Source organism: Calonectris borealis, chromosome 1, assembly GCF_964195595.1.
Source record: "Calonectris borealis chromosome 1, bCalBor7.hap1.2, whole genome shotgun sequence".
Lineage (NCBI taxonomy): Eukaryota > Metazoa > Chordata > Aves > Procellariiformes > Procellariidae > Calonectris > Calonectris borealis.
The window spans coordinates 7,969,807-7,989,624 of record NC_134312.1 but is presented as its reverse complement, the minus strand read 5'-3'; the positions used below and the strand labels follow the sequence as shown (position 1 = coordinate 7,989,624).

The following is a 19,818-nucleotide window of genomic DNA, read 5'->3' as shown; positions in this document are numbered from 1 at the left end:
CAGTGCTGTGTTCCTAGAACAGCTGAGTCAGCAGTATTGCTGTCTTGAGCCAGCTCCGCTCTCCTGCTGAAGTGGCAGGGAAATGTAAATTATCTGCTGGAATAATGATTCGGGTTGAGGTAATTAGAGGCTGCTGGGTAATTGTACAAACATATCCACATTCATCTCAGCAGCAATTGCCCCTCTAGAGCCAGTTCCTTTGGCAAGCGCCTGTCTTGGGCAGGCTGAGGCCATCTCAGGACACCCAGGATGGAGGAACACTCATCAGGCACGTGCAGAAGCAGGATCCGAATCAGAGGAGATCCCAGAATCCATTCCATCTCATTGACGTGAGCAGCTCAGCCCTGTAGGCGATCTCCAACCCAACACAAATTAATGAGACTGGTCCTCAAAGGAGGAACAGCAGGAGGCACTGGCAATTTATAAAGCGGGAGGAGGAAATTGCTCCTCACCAAGGTGTTATTTCTTATTGGAGAGAGCAAGTTACTCAGTGGGTGCTGCCTGAAGGGTGCAGGAAAGCCACGCAGGGAAGCCAAAGCAGACTGAGAGATGAAAATGTTCCCTTAACAGTCCTAACTGTACAGGTTAAAAACAAGAAACACATGTCAGACCGCAACCAGATAGCAGCTGAGCAAGTCCCAGCTCTCAGCTCAGCTGAGCGGGCACAGGGCTCCCCTGGGAGTGCAAGGGAAGCTAATGAGGAGGTGTCAGCAATTAGAGAGAGCCCAGCCTCCCCTGGGGCCTCCAGGTTTAACACGGAGCGGCGTGAGCAAAGATCTGGGTTAGCGATGGGAGGAGGCGCGAGAGGCTGACAGAGGCTGTCGAGGCAGCGCTCAAAGACGTGCAGTGGATGCAGATGGATGCGCAGTCTAGACGGGATTTCAAAGGATGAGGTGATGGCATCCACTCATTTGGTCACCTTCTTGACCTGTAGTCAAGATGCAGCAGGGTGCATTTTAGGAGATGCTCAGCCAGCCCAGATGAAAGATTTGGGGACAGCCTCGTTAAACCTAGTAAACACAACCCAGAAACATGCCAGTAAGTCCTAGCTGGTATGAAGCTTGGTCTGCAGCCTTTTTGCTGTCCTATAGCGAGTCTGACCTTTGCACTGAGGCTTCTTCAGTGCTGTGAAAATAACCTTGACAAAAATATTTCCTTTTCAGGTGTAAAAACCTTTGAATAGAGTTGGCACAAACAGCTATCGTTTTATTTGACTGAACACAGCCAAAAAAATATACTTGTGTCTTGGAAATAGGTGTCCCATGTCACCTTCAGAAAATAAACTGGGCTGTCTGTACCACAGATCTTAACCTGCAATATGAAATGGAAGTTTTAAAAAAATCCTTTCTTCAAAAAGTAGGAAAAACAGTCTCTTGATGTGTGTTTGCAGAGCAACTAACACAGCCCTATAGCTGATACAGAACAGGAACACAAAAAGAAACCCTTTAATTCTGTGACGCAGGCCCTCAGAGATTTCCTTCTCTTCACTCTTCACTGAGCTTCCATGTGCCTTACTTGAAGGGAACTCATAACCAGCTAAAACAGAACAAGCCTGGTTCATAAATGTAGTCTGGGGTTGGCTAAATTGCAAGTTTAGAAGGAAGAAAAGCCACTAAAGTATTAAATCAATTCTTCTATTTAAGAGTAAAAGCTCTATGAGAGTAATTTATTTAGAAATTATTTGGACTGGGGATTTCCATTCATTAGTTGTGCTCTATCATGACAACCTAAGAAGAAAATCAATAGGAACAACCTTTGCATTGGCGACTTAATAGTTTCTTGTGATAATATAGGGTCATTACTGCATTCAGCGTGAGTAAAATTAGATTGTCAGACTATTATGGAGGAGAGAATAACGCCTCCTATTTTAATGATCATAGGAACTCTTTATGGCGTGAGCCATTAACTGCGGGAGAGCACAGGTCAAAAGGGTGTCCCTGTGCAGCACGTGGCGCCAAGCTTCACATGAAGCCAGAAGAGCTATATGCTGGTTGATTAAGAGTGAAAAGGAATGGGCAAAGGGCTTTTCTTTTTAGTTCAGCGGATTACGAATCTCCACGAACCGCCCTTTCCCTTGGCATCAGCTCTTCCAGCCTTCACTGAGAGCAAGTGGTCAGGATCACCCTTCTGTTTGCTGCAGACGCCCCGTCTGGGCCACGGGCAGGTTTTCCACGTCCTTTACTTGTCCTTAGACGTGAGTCACCTGCTCCATGGAGAACTACCAACTTTTGCATCCCACAGCTCCCCCTCTCTGTGGGTCCAGCCAAAAGCTGATCCAAACCCTTTTGCTCCCTCGCCAGAGGAGAACCTGCAGAGCAGCTTCTTCAGCTAGCTAATATATAGGATAAAAACAGCAAGGCATTGAGGCCCCCATTATTTGTGTTACACTTGTGCCAGAGACTGTACTAATGTGATACGGTAATGACAGAGAGCGCCCTTGCTCAGCCCAGGACCCTATGGCCAAGGGGATGGCAAGGGAAGAGCAGGGTTCCCTGGAATAATCTCTCATCTCTGGGAACCGGTGGGAAGCCTATTTCCACCCTTGCAGCCATGTGGCAGAGCCAAAATGAGGGACCAGGTGTCCCATGTCCTGGCTGAACAGCCAGTCCAGTGGAGGGTGCAGCTCTCAGAATAATGTCCTGCGCTGGCGTTAGACCAGTTCCTTTGTCACCACGTCCACCGTTTTGCAAAATCTGTGTAGTTAAACTCCTTGAGCTTTGCAGCCCCTTCAAAAATATTTCTGTTGAAGGATTAAGACCTTAAACGAGAAAATCTGTGAGCTTAAAGGGTTTTTTTTGTTTCTGTCATGATTGATGGAAATGTAAAATAGTTTATACGGTTTCTATTATGTGAATTGGTCTTTCTCAATGTCCATTCAATTCAACATGAGTTTGACATTGAAGGGGCATGAGTTGGTTTATTGGTCCAAATACCTTTATAACACAAATCCATGTGGATCCACTTTTCAGAAAACTGGACACTAACCAGCAAAACTGTATAAAGAGAACCACCTGGAGGCAAAGTATTCATTGATGTACCACTCTTTACTGAGAGCCCTGATAAAAGAAAAGAGAACTACTGCATGCAATCAGCAATATCAACCCTGGGCACCAAAATCCATACTCAGTCTGTAACATAAATGGACGCAGTTTCTCTTCTACAAGCGATTATGTATTTGTTATTGACACACCGGTTTAACTGCCAACCAACAGAGAAAAATGATCTGGCTTCCAATATTCAACCTTCCTATAGGTCACCCAAAACTGTTTGCCCCATTATTTGTGAATACACTGATATAAATACCCAAATGAACAAATCAATGACGATAATGAAACAAAAGCTACTTTGTGTCTCTAAATTGAACCGTGAAGGAAATCCAGTTAGACATAGGCATGTTTGAATGGGATCCCAGTGCAAGCTGCCTAAATTGGTCCATGAAAACTGTCAGGATTACTACATGCCTCGGGTTATATGCCCATACTTTTCTCTGTCTTACATGGGATTGTGCTCCATGAATAGTTCTGCTGAAGACAGGAAGACAGCTTCCAGAGCAAAGCGTTTTGTGGTGTAACGGCATTGGAGTTTGGCTCCCCGATAGACCACATTCACAGGCAGATGCCAGCGACTGTTCACTGCTGCTGTTCTCTACACACCACACATGAACGCTTGAAACAAGGAGTTAGGTGACAATCTGCAGTGCAGAAGCCCTCAGCGATGAAAGATTGTAAGTGGTAATTGAGTACAGTGAGCAGTTAGCTCCTGGCAGTGATTTAAGTGACCTTCCTCCTCTGAAGGAGCTTTAGATTTAAGCTCCATGCAGATGAGAGTAATGAAACTCTTAACCCAAAAACTCAGTGGCAATTAAATGTGTTATTTAGTACGCACAGGCATGTACGTGTGCAACACAAACGTGTAACCTGCCATGCATACGTATAGGCATATATTTTTTTTGTACTGATTATATCAACCAGTTTCTCAAGTTAAAATGCAGTGAGAATGAAAAGAGCAAGCCTTTTCAAAGTAAGAAATACCTTGAAGTGAATTATTGTGCTGTGCACCATGGCTTCTCAACCCTTCGTTGTACATGTTAGGCAAACCCAGACATTTCTGTTGAATAAACATAGAGGTAGACAGTAAGTCCATTGTCAACAAATGAGTCTCGGTGGGAACCAGTGTGTAATGCCATCAGCTGCTGGTGGCTGCTACTTTGGTGATACAAATGCAGCTGGACAGGTTCAGGATAGGATGTCAGGCTTAGTGTGGCTTTTCCTTGCTCTGACAGTGTTTTGTACCTTGGCCTACATGGTTAAATGCTCATTCTGTACTTTGGCTAGGAATGGGTGAGCATGTCTAGTTTCAATCCCCGTGTGTACTGTGGCCTTCACGGTTAATGTCAGCCTTCCCGAGTCCAATTAAAAGAAACATAACAGCACTTCAGGACAAAAAAAAAATAGGAAAAAGGACAGATTTCAAGAAGGGGGATGCAGTGGGAAATGCGGACACCTCTAATTTTTGGGTGCCTAGGCTGAGAATCTTTCAATGGGGCTTATTTTCTGACAGCCTGGAGCATCTGTCTTCTAAAAACCAAGCCTTGTTAAAGTACATAGCTGTGCTGAACAACAGGGATCCCGCACTAGCACTGGGCGACTGCATCCCAGCAGCAGAAATGAGGGAAGGAGACCCCATCGTGCTGTGTGCCCAGCTACACAGCCTGCCAGGAGCAAGACCAGTTAGCCCGTACACCCGGTCCCGTTAACACGGCCATCCTTCCCCCTGATCCCGGGCAGTATCACTGCACAGCACTGACCCAGCGGGGCAGACCGGACCTCAGCCCATGTACAGCAATAGAGACATATGAGATGACTAGTTGGACTTGAAAATCTGCATTATGTCACCCCTTTCCGGTAGCCACGCTGCTAGTAAATCTGTGCCCCTAATACACAGTTCAGGCTGTCCTTTACCTAGAGAAAAAAAATAGAGAAAAAACTTATTTAAAAACTTTATCTAGAGAAAAAAATGACTAAAAGTTAAAATATCTTGGAGAGAAACACACAGGTGTCTAGAGCAGGGGATAAAAAAGGTTCTGATGCTTTTTGTACACCAAAAGGTGTCCAGGATGGGTTTGAAAAGTCCCCAACTCCACACCTATCACTTGTACCAAGCTGAGACTTGGTACTCTTGCAAAATAGATGCAAAGGCTGCTTAAAATGAACACCTGACTTCTATATGGCAAAATTTGAGGTGAGATAACGTCTTTATAAATATCTGATCCTGAACCCACTGTGAGTGGTGGTCACAAGTAATTTTGAATCCCTCAGACAGTGCAAAGCAGCGAGCTGCGCTGAGGTGATCACGCACGATGCCCCAGCTGGTCTCCAGGGCAGCCCGCAGCTGCCTGGGCTTGAAGGTCCCTGAGCTGCCCATCCTCTTCTGCATCTACATAAGCCAGGGCAGCTGTACAGAAATTCAAATTGAATCCAGGCGATTCAAAGCCTCCTGAAACTGCTACTTTTCCCGTTATTTATTTTTCTAGAAAAGATGAAGTGGGGGTACTACAAATCCAGTTAAATTGCTAAATAGATGTTGTTGCTTACTTTCCAAAGGGGCTTCTCAGTTGCCTAAAGCACACGCGCTGCTAAGGAGTAACAGGCAGACCCTTGTGAAAGCTGAGTGTGTTTGCTGACAGGGTACATTGCTAAGGCTTGTGGCAACCCTAGAAGTTAATTTAATGCTTTTTTTAAAACCAAGACTTTTTTTTTCCTTTTTTTTTTTCATTTTCGGTAGAATGAAGAATTATTCTTGAGGATTAGCGTGAGCTGGTGAATAGGCACTGGAATAGAGTTCAGGACATCTGAGTTCCATTTCCTGTTTTATTTGCTGCAAAATTCTCCCCAAAATCACTTCAATTCTCTCTCCCCTTGCTTGTCTAGACAGCAGAGTGCTGGAGGCAAGGGCTGCCTTTCCCTCTGGGTGAAATCTGGTCTGACTGAAATCAATAGCAAAACGCTCACAGGATGCAGCCCTAGCATCACTGAAGGCAATGGCAAAATTCCCGCCGACTTCAGTGGGGCCTGAATTTTACCCTATATATTTCCACAGTGCCTAATTTAACAGGGCCTTTATCTCAGCTGGGGAGCGAGATGCCCCTGTAATACAAATAATGGTATTTATAAAATACCTCTCACGCACGCACAGCGCGCTACAATGTGGGGAACGTGACAAAGAACAGAGCTCCTGCCCAGGAAAGCTTCCAGCAGCAAAGCACGAATGGATAAATTATAGGAGAAAATAATAGCGACAGGTACCATCTAGGCAAAAGAAAAGCAGCATGTGGTAATTGGAGCTGGAACGCTTCATGGAGCAGCTGTTTTTCAGGAGCTCTCTGAAGGAGGAAAAACGAAGGCTGGGCAAACCTAGAGAGGCTATTGCAGGCATGTGGGTGGTAAATAAACTGTCTGAGGCTGCAGAGTCAGGTTTAGCCTTGAGTGAAATATTGCAGGCGTTGTGGAAACTCTTAACAATAAGGATTTCTAATGAAAATCTTGACAGACTTTTAATGATACGACTGCTCCGGGGGGTTGTAATAAAAAGGTGAAGCTCATAACATTTTGGGCTGTCCTGCCTGCTCGGTGCTGCCAGCTTTCACCCTGACAGATTGAACTTTAGCAGTTCAATTCCCAGACTGAAATGTTGCCAGGATGATATCGCCTCCGCTTCTCAAACATTTACTGTGTGTTTTTCAAATATCATGCAATAGCCGAGGGCAAATAGCATGCGCTTCGGTTCATCTTTTGTAACACCTCAGACCTCATTGCAATGAGTAGCGAGAAACCTCTTCAGTGCCGGGCTTAAAACTGTCTCTTCTCTTGTCAGGGGACACTTGAACTGGCTTCAGCTGGATCGCCGGGTGCTGGAACATGACTTCCCCAAAAAGTCAGGACCAGTTGTTTTGTACTTTTGTGTCAGGTAAGTGCGTGATGGCAAGCCCTTCCCATGGGATGCAGCTATGGACAACCTGTTCTCTAGAGGCCAGGAAATGAGGCTGTTGGTTTCTCACACTGTAGAAACACCTGTGGACAAACAAACACTTTTACAGAGGTTTCTTTTGAGCTCTTTGACTTTGAAAACTCTTCTCACACAAGTGTAAATAAGTAGTAGCCACACTAACCACCCATAGCTGCCCACAGAGAAACCTTGTATGAGGGCAAGACCAAATGTTATGTCTTTACATTTTTACTTGTGGGTTTTGAACTCCTGGAAAATCCAAGCTGGCGAGGGCTGCAGAACAAAGACCTCTTTCTGCCAGGATAACCAACCTGAGCCAGCCACCTGGAGAGAACACACTCGCTTCCTCGTCGGCGAGCCATCCGTTTCCTCTGGATTGTGCCCAGGGTGTGCGTTATGTCAGGGACCAAATTAATCCCGGTATAGCTCTGTCGTATTTGCCTTCTGGACTCAACCACATAATGGTATAATGAATTACCCGCAAATAGCAAATGATGGCATTTTATGGCAACCGGTTGGCTTCTGCATGGGCATAGACCGTATTCAAAGACTGGACCGGACCAGACAAGAAAGGTTTTAATAAAGACTATGCCAGTTTGGGACAACTTCTCTGTATCTGGGAATTTTGCAAGGAACTGTTAGTGTTTGGAAGGCACTAAAAGCTGCCAGTGCTCTTGTGTACAGAGCGTCTTTGCCTCCAAGGGAGATATTTTCTGAGAAGACAAATCTGTTCTTACAGCTTTAAAACACCCAGAGAGAGGCTGGGGGTTGGGATGGCATATGTACAAAATTAAGTTGAGGGTTTTGACTTACTTTTAATGGATAGCTCATGTCTAGAACTAGCCAGTGCAGTGTTACTTTTCTGCAGTGTCTTCTTCTGTTAGCCTTTCCACTCCAGTGCTATATTACATCTGACATCACTCTCATTCATTGCATAGTACCCACAAAAAATGAGGACCTACTTTTGAGTTTCTTCCCCTGAGTGAAGCTTTTTTGCCCTGCATAGTGATTGTCATTCATTTAACTTCAATTACAAGGGAGGCTTCTCAAGAGAAGAGACTCTTTGTTCTGTTACGTCCCCATATTTAGTGGTGGATATATCTTAGGACAAATCCAGACTGCACAAAGCCTCATGACTCCAGAACTGGCCTGCTGTCTTTCCCAAGAGAAGAGCTTAGTCTACATTTTGGGTGCTTCAAACCATTAGGGCAGATCCAGGGCTGAACATTTCCAGTGTATACGATCCAGATCCACCTGTGCTTAGAACTACACAAAACTGTGGGTGCTCTTCTGCAAAAGTGTTAAACTTCTAGGCAAATTTAAGAAAAAAAACAAACAAACCTCATTAAGAACATACCAGTTCTGTTATCAAGCATCTTGCCTAGGGCCCAAATTGAGGAGTCCATGCTAGGGCAGAGATCCCACAGAAAGCAGATTTTAGGAGTGGAACTGCTAAATACATGAAAGCCGGTGCTACTGAGCCACTTTCATATTCATTTCAAAGACCACTCAATGAGCATAAATATTGCCATCTGTGTTGTTTTATGAAAGTTGGCAGCACAGCGGAGACAAGTCATTCTAGCAGGATCTTAGCCAAGAGACTTCTTAGGACTATGGATCCATACAACAGTTAGTAAATGAGTGACCTCTCCTGTTCCAGAATCGTAATCCATAGGGGAAATCCATAAGGGAAAAGTCAGCATCCAGTGTCTGAAAAGTGAGTGTGTGAAAACCAGACTGACTATGGGCTTATACTCTTTTTTCTGGTAGTAATGAGTGGATTGTCACACCGAGTTACAATTTGAAATGGACTGGAAGGCCAGATGCCTCAAGAGTTAGGAATGGGCACTAACCTACCATGGCTTTTCTACTGGTTTTCTTCCCCTGGGAGAGTTCCCATATCCATCCCCAAATCTGATCTGAGCAGAAGGCAATTGGAGAAGAAATCGACTCCAGCCAGCTGGCTGAAGTTGGAAAGGTCCCATGTATCTGTTACCAGTGGTTTCCGCTCTGGCTTGGGAACTAAAGCAAGGGCTGAAGGAATGGTTGTGAAGAGACCCACCCATAGACAAGGTTGTATTTTGATAATCTGGGGGTGCACAGCAGCTTGCAGAGCCATCCATACCATAAACAGAATGCTCCCTCTCCCCTGCTGCCATGAGGTGGAAAGCAGAGATAACTAATGCTGTACCATACCTAATTAAAAATGCATTAATTTTTAAGGGACTGGGTGCCCATGACACCTACTATATTAGTGGTAAAGGTTTGCCTGTGTTTGCAGATACCTTTCTTGCATTACCTCTCCCAAGCATTGCAGCTGAGACAGCTTAGGTTGGTGCTGGGGGTCCTAACTGGGGGGATAGCAATACAAGTAACTGGATGTGCCAGATGTTCATTACAGAGAAATCTGTTTACTGTATCAGGATTTAGTAATCATGTTGGTTTTTCCCTCTAGTCAAAGTAAATGTACAATTCAGCCACACTGTGTAACTACTGAAGACATGAAGCTTCAGGCAAGAACAGTAAACGGTAGTTTGTGAAGAAGAGAAGATACAGAGGAACCATTTTCACCTTTTATGTGACCATCAAATTGTTTTTACTCTTAACATGCCTGCAGCACTGTTGGTGGGCAGCATGCCCACAAAGATGCCATAGTTTTTAGATTGCTCTAAACGTACATTTAAAGGAAGCATGCCTTTTTAAGCAAAGGCTTCTTGGAAGAACCATGCTGAAAATAGGAAGTTTCACAAGCTTTGCAGTGTGAAATTCTCCTCCCTTATTTAAATCTCTGCAGTACTGCTGAAGCTTCATCTTTTGACATACATTTCCTCAGGGTTTGACATCGTTGAAAGATTGATGTCCAGTGTCTTTACTCTCTTCCGTAATCAAAGACCAAAAATTTCACAGCACTGTGTCAAAGAAGGAGGATTTTATAAAGATGTTCTTAGCATTAGTTTAGAAGAAATTGCTTCTGCCCTTGTACACTTGCGCAGCTCTGTCTTCAGGTCGTCATCTAGTGCTTCTCTGGAAGCTTTCCACTGAGAACAACATAGGAATCTAAGAAGCAATCAGAACTGCTTGGGCAGCTGTGAACTGCCCCATGGCTATTGTTGTGCAATATTATTTTATGAGACTCTGCTAATATCCGTTTATATAGCTTTAAAGCCATACATGAAAGCAAGAGGGAGTGCCATGTGTCTTGCAGGGGAGGTGGGATGTCTGGCAACAGGATGGGAGTGATATTAGTTCTCATCTTAGAATTAGCTTCCCCAGGTGGCTTTCTAAAGCCCTGGTCGCTTCATTGTTGGTGAAATTCATTCCCTGCCTCAGAGGGTTTACAGTGCAGATAAACCAAGTCAGATGAGAGTCACAGCTAAAGTCCAGCAGAAGCAAACGATGGGGATGAAGGAAGGAAGGATTGCTTGACTAGTTGATTTTACAGAGGTGTTTTGAGACCAGAAGAGGACAGTGAAATTGTACCTTACAACATGAGCTGCACGGCAAAGGGCAGGAACCTCAGTAAAGTGTGGAGACCCAGGCAGCAAGGAGGTCAGAGGAAAACAGAGCTAGCAGGGGTGCAGATAAAGGTTGTTATATTTTTGGCAGGGAAGGAAGCATTTTGCTCTGACTCATATAGGCAGGAGAAGGAAGGCAAAGTTACTCCCTTTGTTACTCCCTAAATCTTTGAGGTGAGAGAGGACCAGAGCATAAGCACGCTGTCTGTTCATAGAAAGCAAAGTTGGCCAGGCTTTGCAGTGAATTCTCATCCTCAAACAATGGCCTTATGGGATTAGCAATCCTTAGCTAGGGAACCACCAGCATGAGTCTGATTTCTTTATCTTCCGGATGTTTGTCATGCTGTTAATTTATATGAACAAGCTCCGCAAATAAAATTCACTTCACTGGTGGATCTTTTCCCAGGAATTAATTTATGTGTTCTCAGGGTAGCTCCACCAGTTAAACAGTGACAACTCACTGCAGAAGTCGTCATGCTGAATCAGAACATCTCTCACGTGGAAAGGTTTTTCTTACAGAAAGACATGGAAAAAAGTGTGAAATAAATCCTCAATACTCAAATACACTGTGGGGCAGTGTTTGTATCTATGGCCCGGCAGTATTCCCACAAAGGAATGCCCGTGTCCAGCAACGTCTGGCATGTGTTCATACATACCGGCTAGGCTGAAGTCAGCATGGGAGCCACGGGGGCTCAGGACTCTCAATATTGAGGCCAGACGTTTTGCCAGGTTACCACAGTTACTACCGAACAAAGTGGCCTTAAATGAGAGACCAGCGCTGAAACACAGAGTGCAAAGCTCACGCATATCGTTGCTTCCTTTAACCTGAAGGAACGTAAGTCTGTGTGCACCGGCAGTGGTCCAGGTCCGAGGCAGGTGGGACAGATGTCTGAGATGGGACTCACCACACCAAACCTGAGATGTTTACCTGGTAGACGGCTCTACATCAGGGCTAATTAGCACAGCCTCCCTGTATAACCACTGGAAAGAAATAGGCACTTTTTCCAGGAACAATTCATCTGACTTATTTTAGATGACTGCTTTAGAATTCAGTAAGTTGCAATTTAAGATACCTATGTCTCTTCTCTGACCTCAGATCCCTGCTCAGATGTAGGCATCTACATTGTAGCTACCTCTTTTCACCTGATTAATCCCCTCTGTGTACATCAAGGGCAGCCTATAAATTCAGATTACTGTTTAAAACAGGGTTGGCGCAGACAGGGTTGAGGAGGCATTTCCCATCTACAAGGCTTTGCCTGACTACCTGAACGGAATTGGACCAGATTTCAGCTGCTAATGAGGCCTTAGGCTATTTTAGTTTTTCAGCCTTCCTTTATATCCAGCCTTTAAAGCAGTATTCCATTAGAAAAAGACTAATGTTAAAAATAAAACGAGCAGGAGTCCATTTGGAAACAGTTGACCCTGGAAGGAAGAGAGACAGTGGTTGCTAATATGGATTGTTCATAGGGCTGGACGGACCTTACAACTTGCTGCTGAAATATGTTGCTGCCTCCCACATTGGCCAGAAGACATGTATGGGGTGCAGATTCATGGCAGGCTGCTCCCAACTTGCCCGACTCACTCACATGGCGATCCCAGCGCACCCCAGTTGTGTGTGCCATTCATTTCCACTCAGCTTTGCATCTCTCCGAGAAATTAGATTAGGGGGTGGTGATGACAGCAGCCTGCTGTGGCAGAAAAAGCGGAATAGAACCACAATAAATTAACCAGAGCAATTTATTTGTCTCACATGTAATGGGCTGTGTTTCTCCATCCACAGTTTTCCCCACCAGAGAGGGGTATGTGGTGCTTCACCGCTTTCCTCCAGGCAGGGAATAAGGGCGGTGGACGAGCTGCAGTGGTTTCTGAGTACATCCCTGAGTAAGGCGGGTGGGATGAGGGAAAGCCAGTTGGGAAGCTGATGCCAAGATGAGGGAAGAGAGGTGGTAGCAGAAGTATCCTTCCCCCGCATCGCCAGCTTCTGCCTCTTCCCACCAAGGAGGGAGAAAGAGCAGCCCTCTCTCTGCCCCATGGTGTGAGACGGGTTTGCAGGAACTGGGGAAAGAGGCCCGAGGAGATTATCAAATACATCAATTTTGGCAGCCAGGGGAGAGGGAGAGAAGCAGCATCCGTGCTCTTACCCACAGATATGTTTCATCTCACCTGCTAGCACCCAGGAAAAGATGCTGGGGAAAAATCATATATACACAAATTTCTCTGCTCCTCTGCTCTTCCCTGGTCAGCTGTAGACCCCTCTGCAAGGATGCTGCAAGGAGGGTGGTGCTGGACCCCACTTTGCCACGAAGCTTAATCATCCCAGGAGAGTTCAGGGAACTGCCCTGAGATGTCTCAGCAGCTTGGGGTGCCCCGTCCTCATCCTTGTGGCTAGCTGTCTCTGAGCTCCTTCCAGCTGTGCTGTCTTCCTCACCCGCTCTCACTATCAGCACTGAGCTGGTAACTCCCCGCACCAAGCTCCCAGGCAGTTTATGCTACATATAAAGGAGACAAAGAGACATCTTCTGCTCACATTATATCTCTACAGCTCCACGCACTGCTGGGGTGCTGTAGAAACAATAGCAAAAATCAGAATATTAAACCTGCATAACCAACCCAGCCCAACCAAGCTGCTTTCAGGGGTTCCCATGAGCTGCTCTGTCTATGAAGTCCCATATGAAGCTGTGCCGTAACCCAGATCTCTTTGTACAGCATATGTTTTGCTGGTTGGTGTACATCAGCTGTGTGTACGCTAAGGGGGAAGATCTCAAAAGCCAGCAGCCCTGCAAACCCCCTCCTCCCACCCAGCCGCAGAGTATAAATACAGCCGCTCAGACCTTGTTTGTGCTGGAAGACAAGGCTCCCTGCAGACAATTTATTGCAGCCTTCTCAGGGTGGCCCCCTGCTCTGTTCACCAGGGGGAAGGTGTAATAAATTGCCTGCGGGGAGGCTTTGCTCCTCAGAGTCTCTTTAGAGATATGAGAAACTTCTCTCCAGTCAGAAGATTTACTTGTGTGAAAACTGACCTTTGCTTGAGGAAGGGAACTAATGGGGCTCTGCTACTTAGCACACAGCTCTGAGCTAAGCCATCCATTACACACACATCTTAATAGCAGTCTGGCTCTTGAGTCCCATAACATCATTTCTGTTTTCTGCTTAACTGGGAATATATTTGTATTAAGTGAGCTGTGTTTAGAGAAGGGGGTAAGTTGTTTTTCCTTTCCATTCAGCCACCTGAGGGGGAAGAAAAAGCAGCATTCTAAAAATGTGTTGTTTTGAGCCACGTTTTGAATGTGTTGATGCTGGCAGCATTGCCTTGTCTAATTTTGGGAAGCATTTAGACAGCATGATAGGTACTATGCAGAAATGATGGATGCTGTCAGTGCAGGATTTGTACCTAATTTGGATAAAGCAGCAATAGCTATGTCAACGCCTACACACAGATTCTCTGACTGGGTCAAAGTCATGCAGACGCTGTTTCCATTTTCATTGCAATTTGTGCATTTATACCTTACACCAGTGAGCGTGATTTGCTGTCATCAGTGAAGCAAGCAGAAAGGTCTGCTATGAGGGGTCCCATCGCCGTGGCATTGAACAAAGGGGTAGAGCCAGTGAGTAAGTAAACCCCTTGCCAGCTTTCACAGCCAAATCATACCTTTGTGTGCTGCTGACAACACGGTGGAATGGCTGGAGGGATTTCTATTCCTAAAATAGTTCAAGATCCTCAAATGAAAGGTGGTCTACAAATACCGAGGGATGGTGTTATGGAAGGCAGCGCACCCATCGAGTTACTTGTAATTGCCAAGATGTCACATCAAAGAACAGGAAAGAGCTGGGCTGGAGCTCAGGAGAGTGTGGGGAAATTCCCCTGGTGACTGAGGAGGGGAGGAAGGCAGTGTGCTGCTGTGATCCGGTCACTGCTCTTGCCCCACACTTGGGACAGATAACCACATCGCTCCAAGCCAAGAGGAGCTGCAACAGCCTTTTTGCACAAAGCTGCACTTCTCTTGGAAGCTAGGCTCCACAGGACATTTCAGGGGTGGAGCGATTTGCAGAATATATTGAGCTGGCTGCTGCTTTTATGGCTTGGTCAGGCCTGACACCCGTCCTGGTGAAAGGGCAGAGGCCTCCCTGTATTGAGGTCAGTGTCTTTCCATGTGGTGCTTGATGCTGTAACCAAACAACAGGGAGGAATGTGCCTGCATTACCGCCTTGATTCCTTTCCTTCTCTATGTTGATACTGGAGCACTTTGCAGTTTGCAAAGACCCCCAGGACGTACAGCCTGGAAGAGAGGAAGAGAGCTGGTCTCTATATATTCCAAAGCAGATCCCTTAGTATTTTGTACATGGAAAAGATGAGGCGTAGGAATGAGCAAATATCCCCAAAACACGTGGTTTTCCAGGAGTTCAATGGGCCAGCCTCTTACAAACTCTGAGAAAAATGGATGGGTGATGAGTAAAGGTGCAAACAGCTTCATAGTACATAGTACGGCACAGCTGGTGGGAAAGAGAGGGGGAATAGGCTGAGGTTAAACAATATCCACAGCTTTTTTTTTGTTAGCTGCAATTCCCTATATTCCTGCAATCACATTCAGCTCCAGTTTTGTGGCTTCCTTGCAATGAGGTAAAAGTTGACATAGGTCTCTCTTGCTGTGTCCTGTCCCCTGCATACCAATCCCTGGCACTGGGCGAGGGTGGTCTGAGCATGGCACAAGCACAGGGAACAGAACATGGGATAAGAATCAAAATGAATGCAGAAGGGGAGGTAAATGGAGCTTTTTAGCGCCTCTGATTTTCATTCCTGGCTGATTACTTAACAGGCCAACTATTTAGCATGACCATTGTCTGCTTTAAGTGTCAGCACGTAAAAGTGCGCACCCATGACTATTAGCAAACAGGGCTGGAACATAAAAGGAGCTCTGCAGCCTGAGCTGCTCAGAATACTCATTTAGCATGAGACACTGGACATAATGACATCTGCATTTAAGCCCATTATACCAACGCATGTGATTTTTCTTTTCCTGGTTAGCAAATGGCCTCATATTTTTCAAATTATCCTCTGAGGTTTTAAATGACATGGTGAGGGATAATGAGCCAGACCCCAGGATAGATGAGGCAGAAAAGGGGTCTCCTCCTTTATCCATTGCTTTGTAATAATGAAATAAGAGGCAGTCACCGAGCTCTGCTGACACCTCTGTCCTGCACCCTAACCAGAATGGAGTCAGCCAGCTGGGAAGGACACGGGAGACACCTCTGCCCATTTCGATCCTTTCTCTCGGGTCTGAGTGTATTTCCCATGTAGGGCAGGAGGAAACACTGGGGAAGGTGACTGCACATCAAAACCAAAATCCTTTTGCTTCATTCTGACTTTTTCCATGAAATCCGATTTTACCCTTTATTTTCCTTTTTCATGGGAAAATTAATGTTTTCACCAGGGGAAAGAAAAGCCACTGGGACTGTTATTCTGTGATTCTTCCCCTTTCCTGTTCCAAGGAACAAGAGGGGTGTTTTGCCTCCCTGCATGGAAACAGTATCACAGGGCTGGAGGGAAGGTACCCTCCTTGCCAATACTAACTCGCCAGCTCCTGCCCTTTGGAAAAGGCAGGAACTCACCCAAAAATCACTGCCACACTGTTATCAGTCATGGTCACCTTGATCAGCTGCAAACATCCTCAGTGCCATCCTTGGCCTCCCCGTCACTGCCTGGCACTGCTCGCCTCTGTTTTGACTGGCCCTCTTGTACAGCACTGTACCAGCACACCGGAGCCACACGCATTGGCATGTCCCTCACCCAGCTGCCTCCTGTGCCCCTGTGGCCACCCCACTGCCTTCCTCTGAAAGCAGCAAGACATCTGAGGAGTGACGCTTGATAGGACAGTAACAAGAGAATGCTCTGCTATGCCCTTGCCGGGTCTGGGCTCTCCAGATGGCAGAGGAACCCTTTGTCCTAGCTAGGGCTCCAGTTTCCATGACAGTTTTTTCTGGTAGGGGCACTCCTCAAGAAGATGCTGTTCCTCAGTGAAACCAAGTGTTGAAACCTTTTTGAAGTCTTCCAAAGTCCTTCCGATGTCTTCTTTGAATTTTCTTGGAAGAAAACACCATAGCACCAGAATGGGAGTTTTGGAGTGTTTCTTTTTGTGGAAAAAATGGTTTTGTTGTTGGATAAAAGCCTTTTAGACCAGCTGGTTCCCACCAGAGTCAAACGTCACAAGAACTAGGATGATATCACTGCCCAAGGACAGATCTACACCTGAAGTAGACAAGACATCCATTTGCTGTGGTCGTGCTTCAAAATATCATTCTGTTGAAGATCACAGTGAAATATGTTTACCGATGGCAGGTTCTGCTTGGAAATAAACACATGGATATGTGATCTCAAATGCTATGACAGTACATTTGCACAGTCAGGAACTCGATCGCTCAGAGCCTGGTCCCTGCTAGGTGATAGATGGCCAAGTTCAGGCTGAAGGGATATGTCCAGGGCTGCGTGTTAGAGGCAATGCTAAATATTTTTTGACAGTTTCTTTTGGTGTGTGGAAATTGGGAGTGCTGCTCATTCCAGCTCTCACTGGCCACACAAGCACACCACCAGCTCAGGTGCTTTTGGAGGCCATTTCCCTGATAGTCCTGAAGCCTTTTATCCCCACTGCAAGGACAAAGCACTAGTTATCAAGTATCTTCCCAACACTGCTAAATTTGCGCATTTGCACACACGCAACTGGGTTCGCATATGAGGCTGGCAGCAGCAGCCAGGGATTCTCCAACTCCTGAAGGACCAGTAATCAAACTAGTGAGTCCAATGCTCAGTCAGGCATTTCTCCCTGCTGCAAGTCGGAGGTGGGCATGTGTATAATGCAAGGGAGAAATTACAGTGGTGCCCGTTTCCCATCACCCAAGGATCTGGAGTTTCCACAGCTGCTTCTCACAGGCACTGCTATATAAATGTCTGTGCTTGGCTGATTACGATGGGAATTGCCATTCATCACGGTGTGAGGGGGCTTAAGCTGTCTCAGAGCAAGTTGTCAGTTAACCAAGGCTTAATATAGAGCAATTTGATCAGTACGAGGCATGTCCTCACAGCTAAAAAGCCTTAAATGTTTCAGATGCAGCAGTTTCTGAAGTCTTCCAAGATACCTTCTGCAGTACTCATTATTATCTTCCTGCCACTGAGAAGGAGCAGTCAAGATAGGCACTTTGTGTTCATTACCCAGCGTAATATTCACTGGCCTATTTAGTTAATGCTTAGAAAATGTACTTGATGAATTGTAAGTTACTGGGGGTGGGGAGGGATGGGGAACACAGAAACAGATCAACATTGGCTGATCTTTTAAACTCTTTCAAAAGTGATTTCTCTGGTTTTTACGCTCGCAAAGTCTTGTGGGGTGTTCCCCCTTCTTGCAGGCACCTAATTTCTCATACCAACAGTTGCTGGCTATCAAGGAACCTCTTGTAGGAGCTGCTCGAGGCAAAGCTGTTTGTTGGCTGTATTGCAAGAGATGTAGGTAGCGGAGCAGAGGTGTCGGACACATTGTACCGCCTGCTTCTCTGTCCAGCCCATCCATTATTTCCTGGATATATCAGTTTCACAGCACATGGAGGAATGCTGCTCTCAGGGGAGTCCTCAACAGAAATCTGAGAGTTGCCCCTTAAAACTGATGATCTTGAAACATGCCCTAAGAAAGGGCTTATAAGCTTAACAGGCAAAACAGACAGAGGGAGGCAGAGGAGGGAGGAGTGTTTTCTAAACACAGCACAACAGCCCCAAGCAGCTAAATGATTTTCTGAAGGTCATGAAAGAAACCTGTGTCCGCGTCAGGAATTTAACCCAGATTTTTTGCTTGGTTCATTGCCTTAGCAGCTGGATGCTTCTTCCTGCCTCCTTAGACACTGACATTGGTCATTGTAAAGTGCGGTTTCCTTCACCGTATTTGGAAAAGATGGTAACAGGAGGAGGTCTGACAGAGATTCACGATCAGTGCAAAAAACGTGTCTTTCTCTCCCCTTTCTATTGTTGCAGCACCGTCTGTGAATTCAGGGGATCTGCTCCAGTTCGGGTTTTCTGAGCTTGCCACACAGAAAATCCCACAAGAGTTCTCTCTGCAAATCTGTTTTCTTTTAAGTAGCACCAATTTCCTGGTGCACATGCTTTGCATTTGTCTGGGTGCATGTGTGAGAGCCAGTAGCTCCCCAGCACACTCTCCACTCTGGAGATCACTTGAGAATTGGGTTTTCTTTGTGAAGATGAAGTATCATGTGCAGGCTCTGTGCTCTGAGAGACTCAATTTTGCACAGAAAATGATCTGTGTATGTGGAAAAGCCTTGGGAAAGATCCTTGCAGCCTTAAGAAATGCAATATTGCCCTCTAGTGATGATGAGGATGGTCTCGTTTGATCTGATGAAACAAAAAGCATTTTGGCTAACCTTCACTGGGATTAAAAAATGGAATAAATGTTCCTGTTTTCTTCTGACCCTGAAATTAAAGATCCTACCATCACAACTTGGAGAGCACTGGTAGTGCTGATAAGCAGAGGAGGTTCTTCAAATATCACAGAATGTGTAAAATTATCATTTTTCTCCATGAATTCAGCAGATGGAAAGCCAGCTGCACTCAGAGAGCAGATCTAGTAAGAAGGTTCCTTTTTTAATGCAGCATCTTTTTGCATTTCTAAAGCCAAGTATATTTTTATTTGCCAAAAAAAGAGAGAGGCAGTTTCAAGGACAGGAGGTGAAACTCAGTGGAAACCAGAAAAAAAATCAAGAAAAAGTTTAATTTTTGTGCTTCATGGTCCCTACACTCAAATGGTTTTTTTGATTTGGGTTTTACTTTTATTTCTCATTTGAACTCTTCTGGAGGGGGAAAAGGAGGGATAATAGCAGGAGCACTTCAGCAGAAAAACAAGAAGAGCTCAAAATGTTTCTCTCACTTTGGTAAGCAAGCAGTTGGTTGTATCTGTCAGGAAATAAACTGTTTTAGAGGGTTTTCAAAAGACACTTAGGAGCACTACAAAGCTTTGACCGTTACCCCTAAGAAGGTTACATTTAAGGCCCTCAATTCTGCAAATAGCTTAACATGGACAATTCCTCCAGTGCTTGTGTGCAGCCCCAGGAGAGTCAGCAGGTCTCTCAGCTCCACTCCCAGACAGTGGGGTCAGGGAGTAAGGTTTCTCTGTAACTGGACCCCGCATCTCAACACAGATTTCTAAGGTATCTCATTTTTTTAAGTTCCTGATCCAGACAGCATTTCCCTGGCACCTTCCCTATTCTAATTGCCTCTGACAAGGCACGATAGTAGTGGAATTTATGT

At 45.5% G+C, this 19,818-nt stretch overlaps 1 protein-coding gene across 1 annotated transcript in view; it reads left to right on the top strand.

Annotated features, from left to right (window-relative positions):
- LOC142079585 (FERM domain-containing protein 4A-like) overlaps positions 1-19,818 on the top strand; it is a 77,474-nt gene that overhangs the window by 54,845 nt on the left and 2,811 nt on the right. Inside the window, exon 4 of the mRNA XM_075144011.1 lies at positions 6,874-6,966. Within this exon, the coding sequence (XP_075000112.1) occupies positions 6,874-6,966 (93 nt within the window). The remainder of the gene's footprint in view (positions 1-6,873; positions 6,967-19,818) is intronic.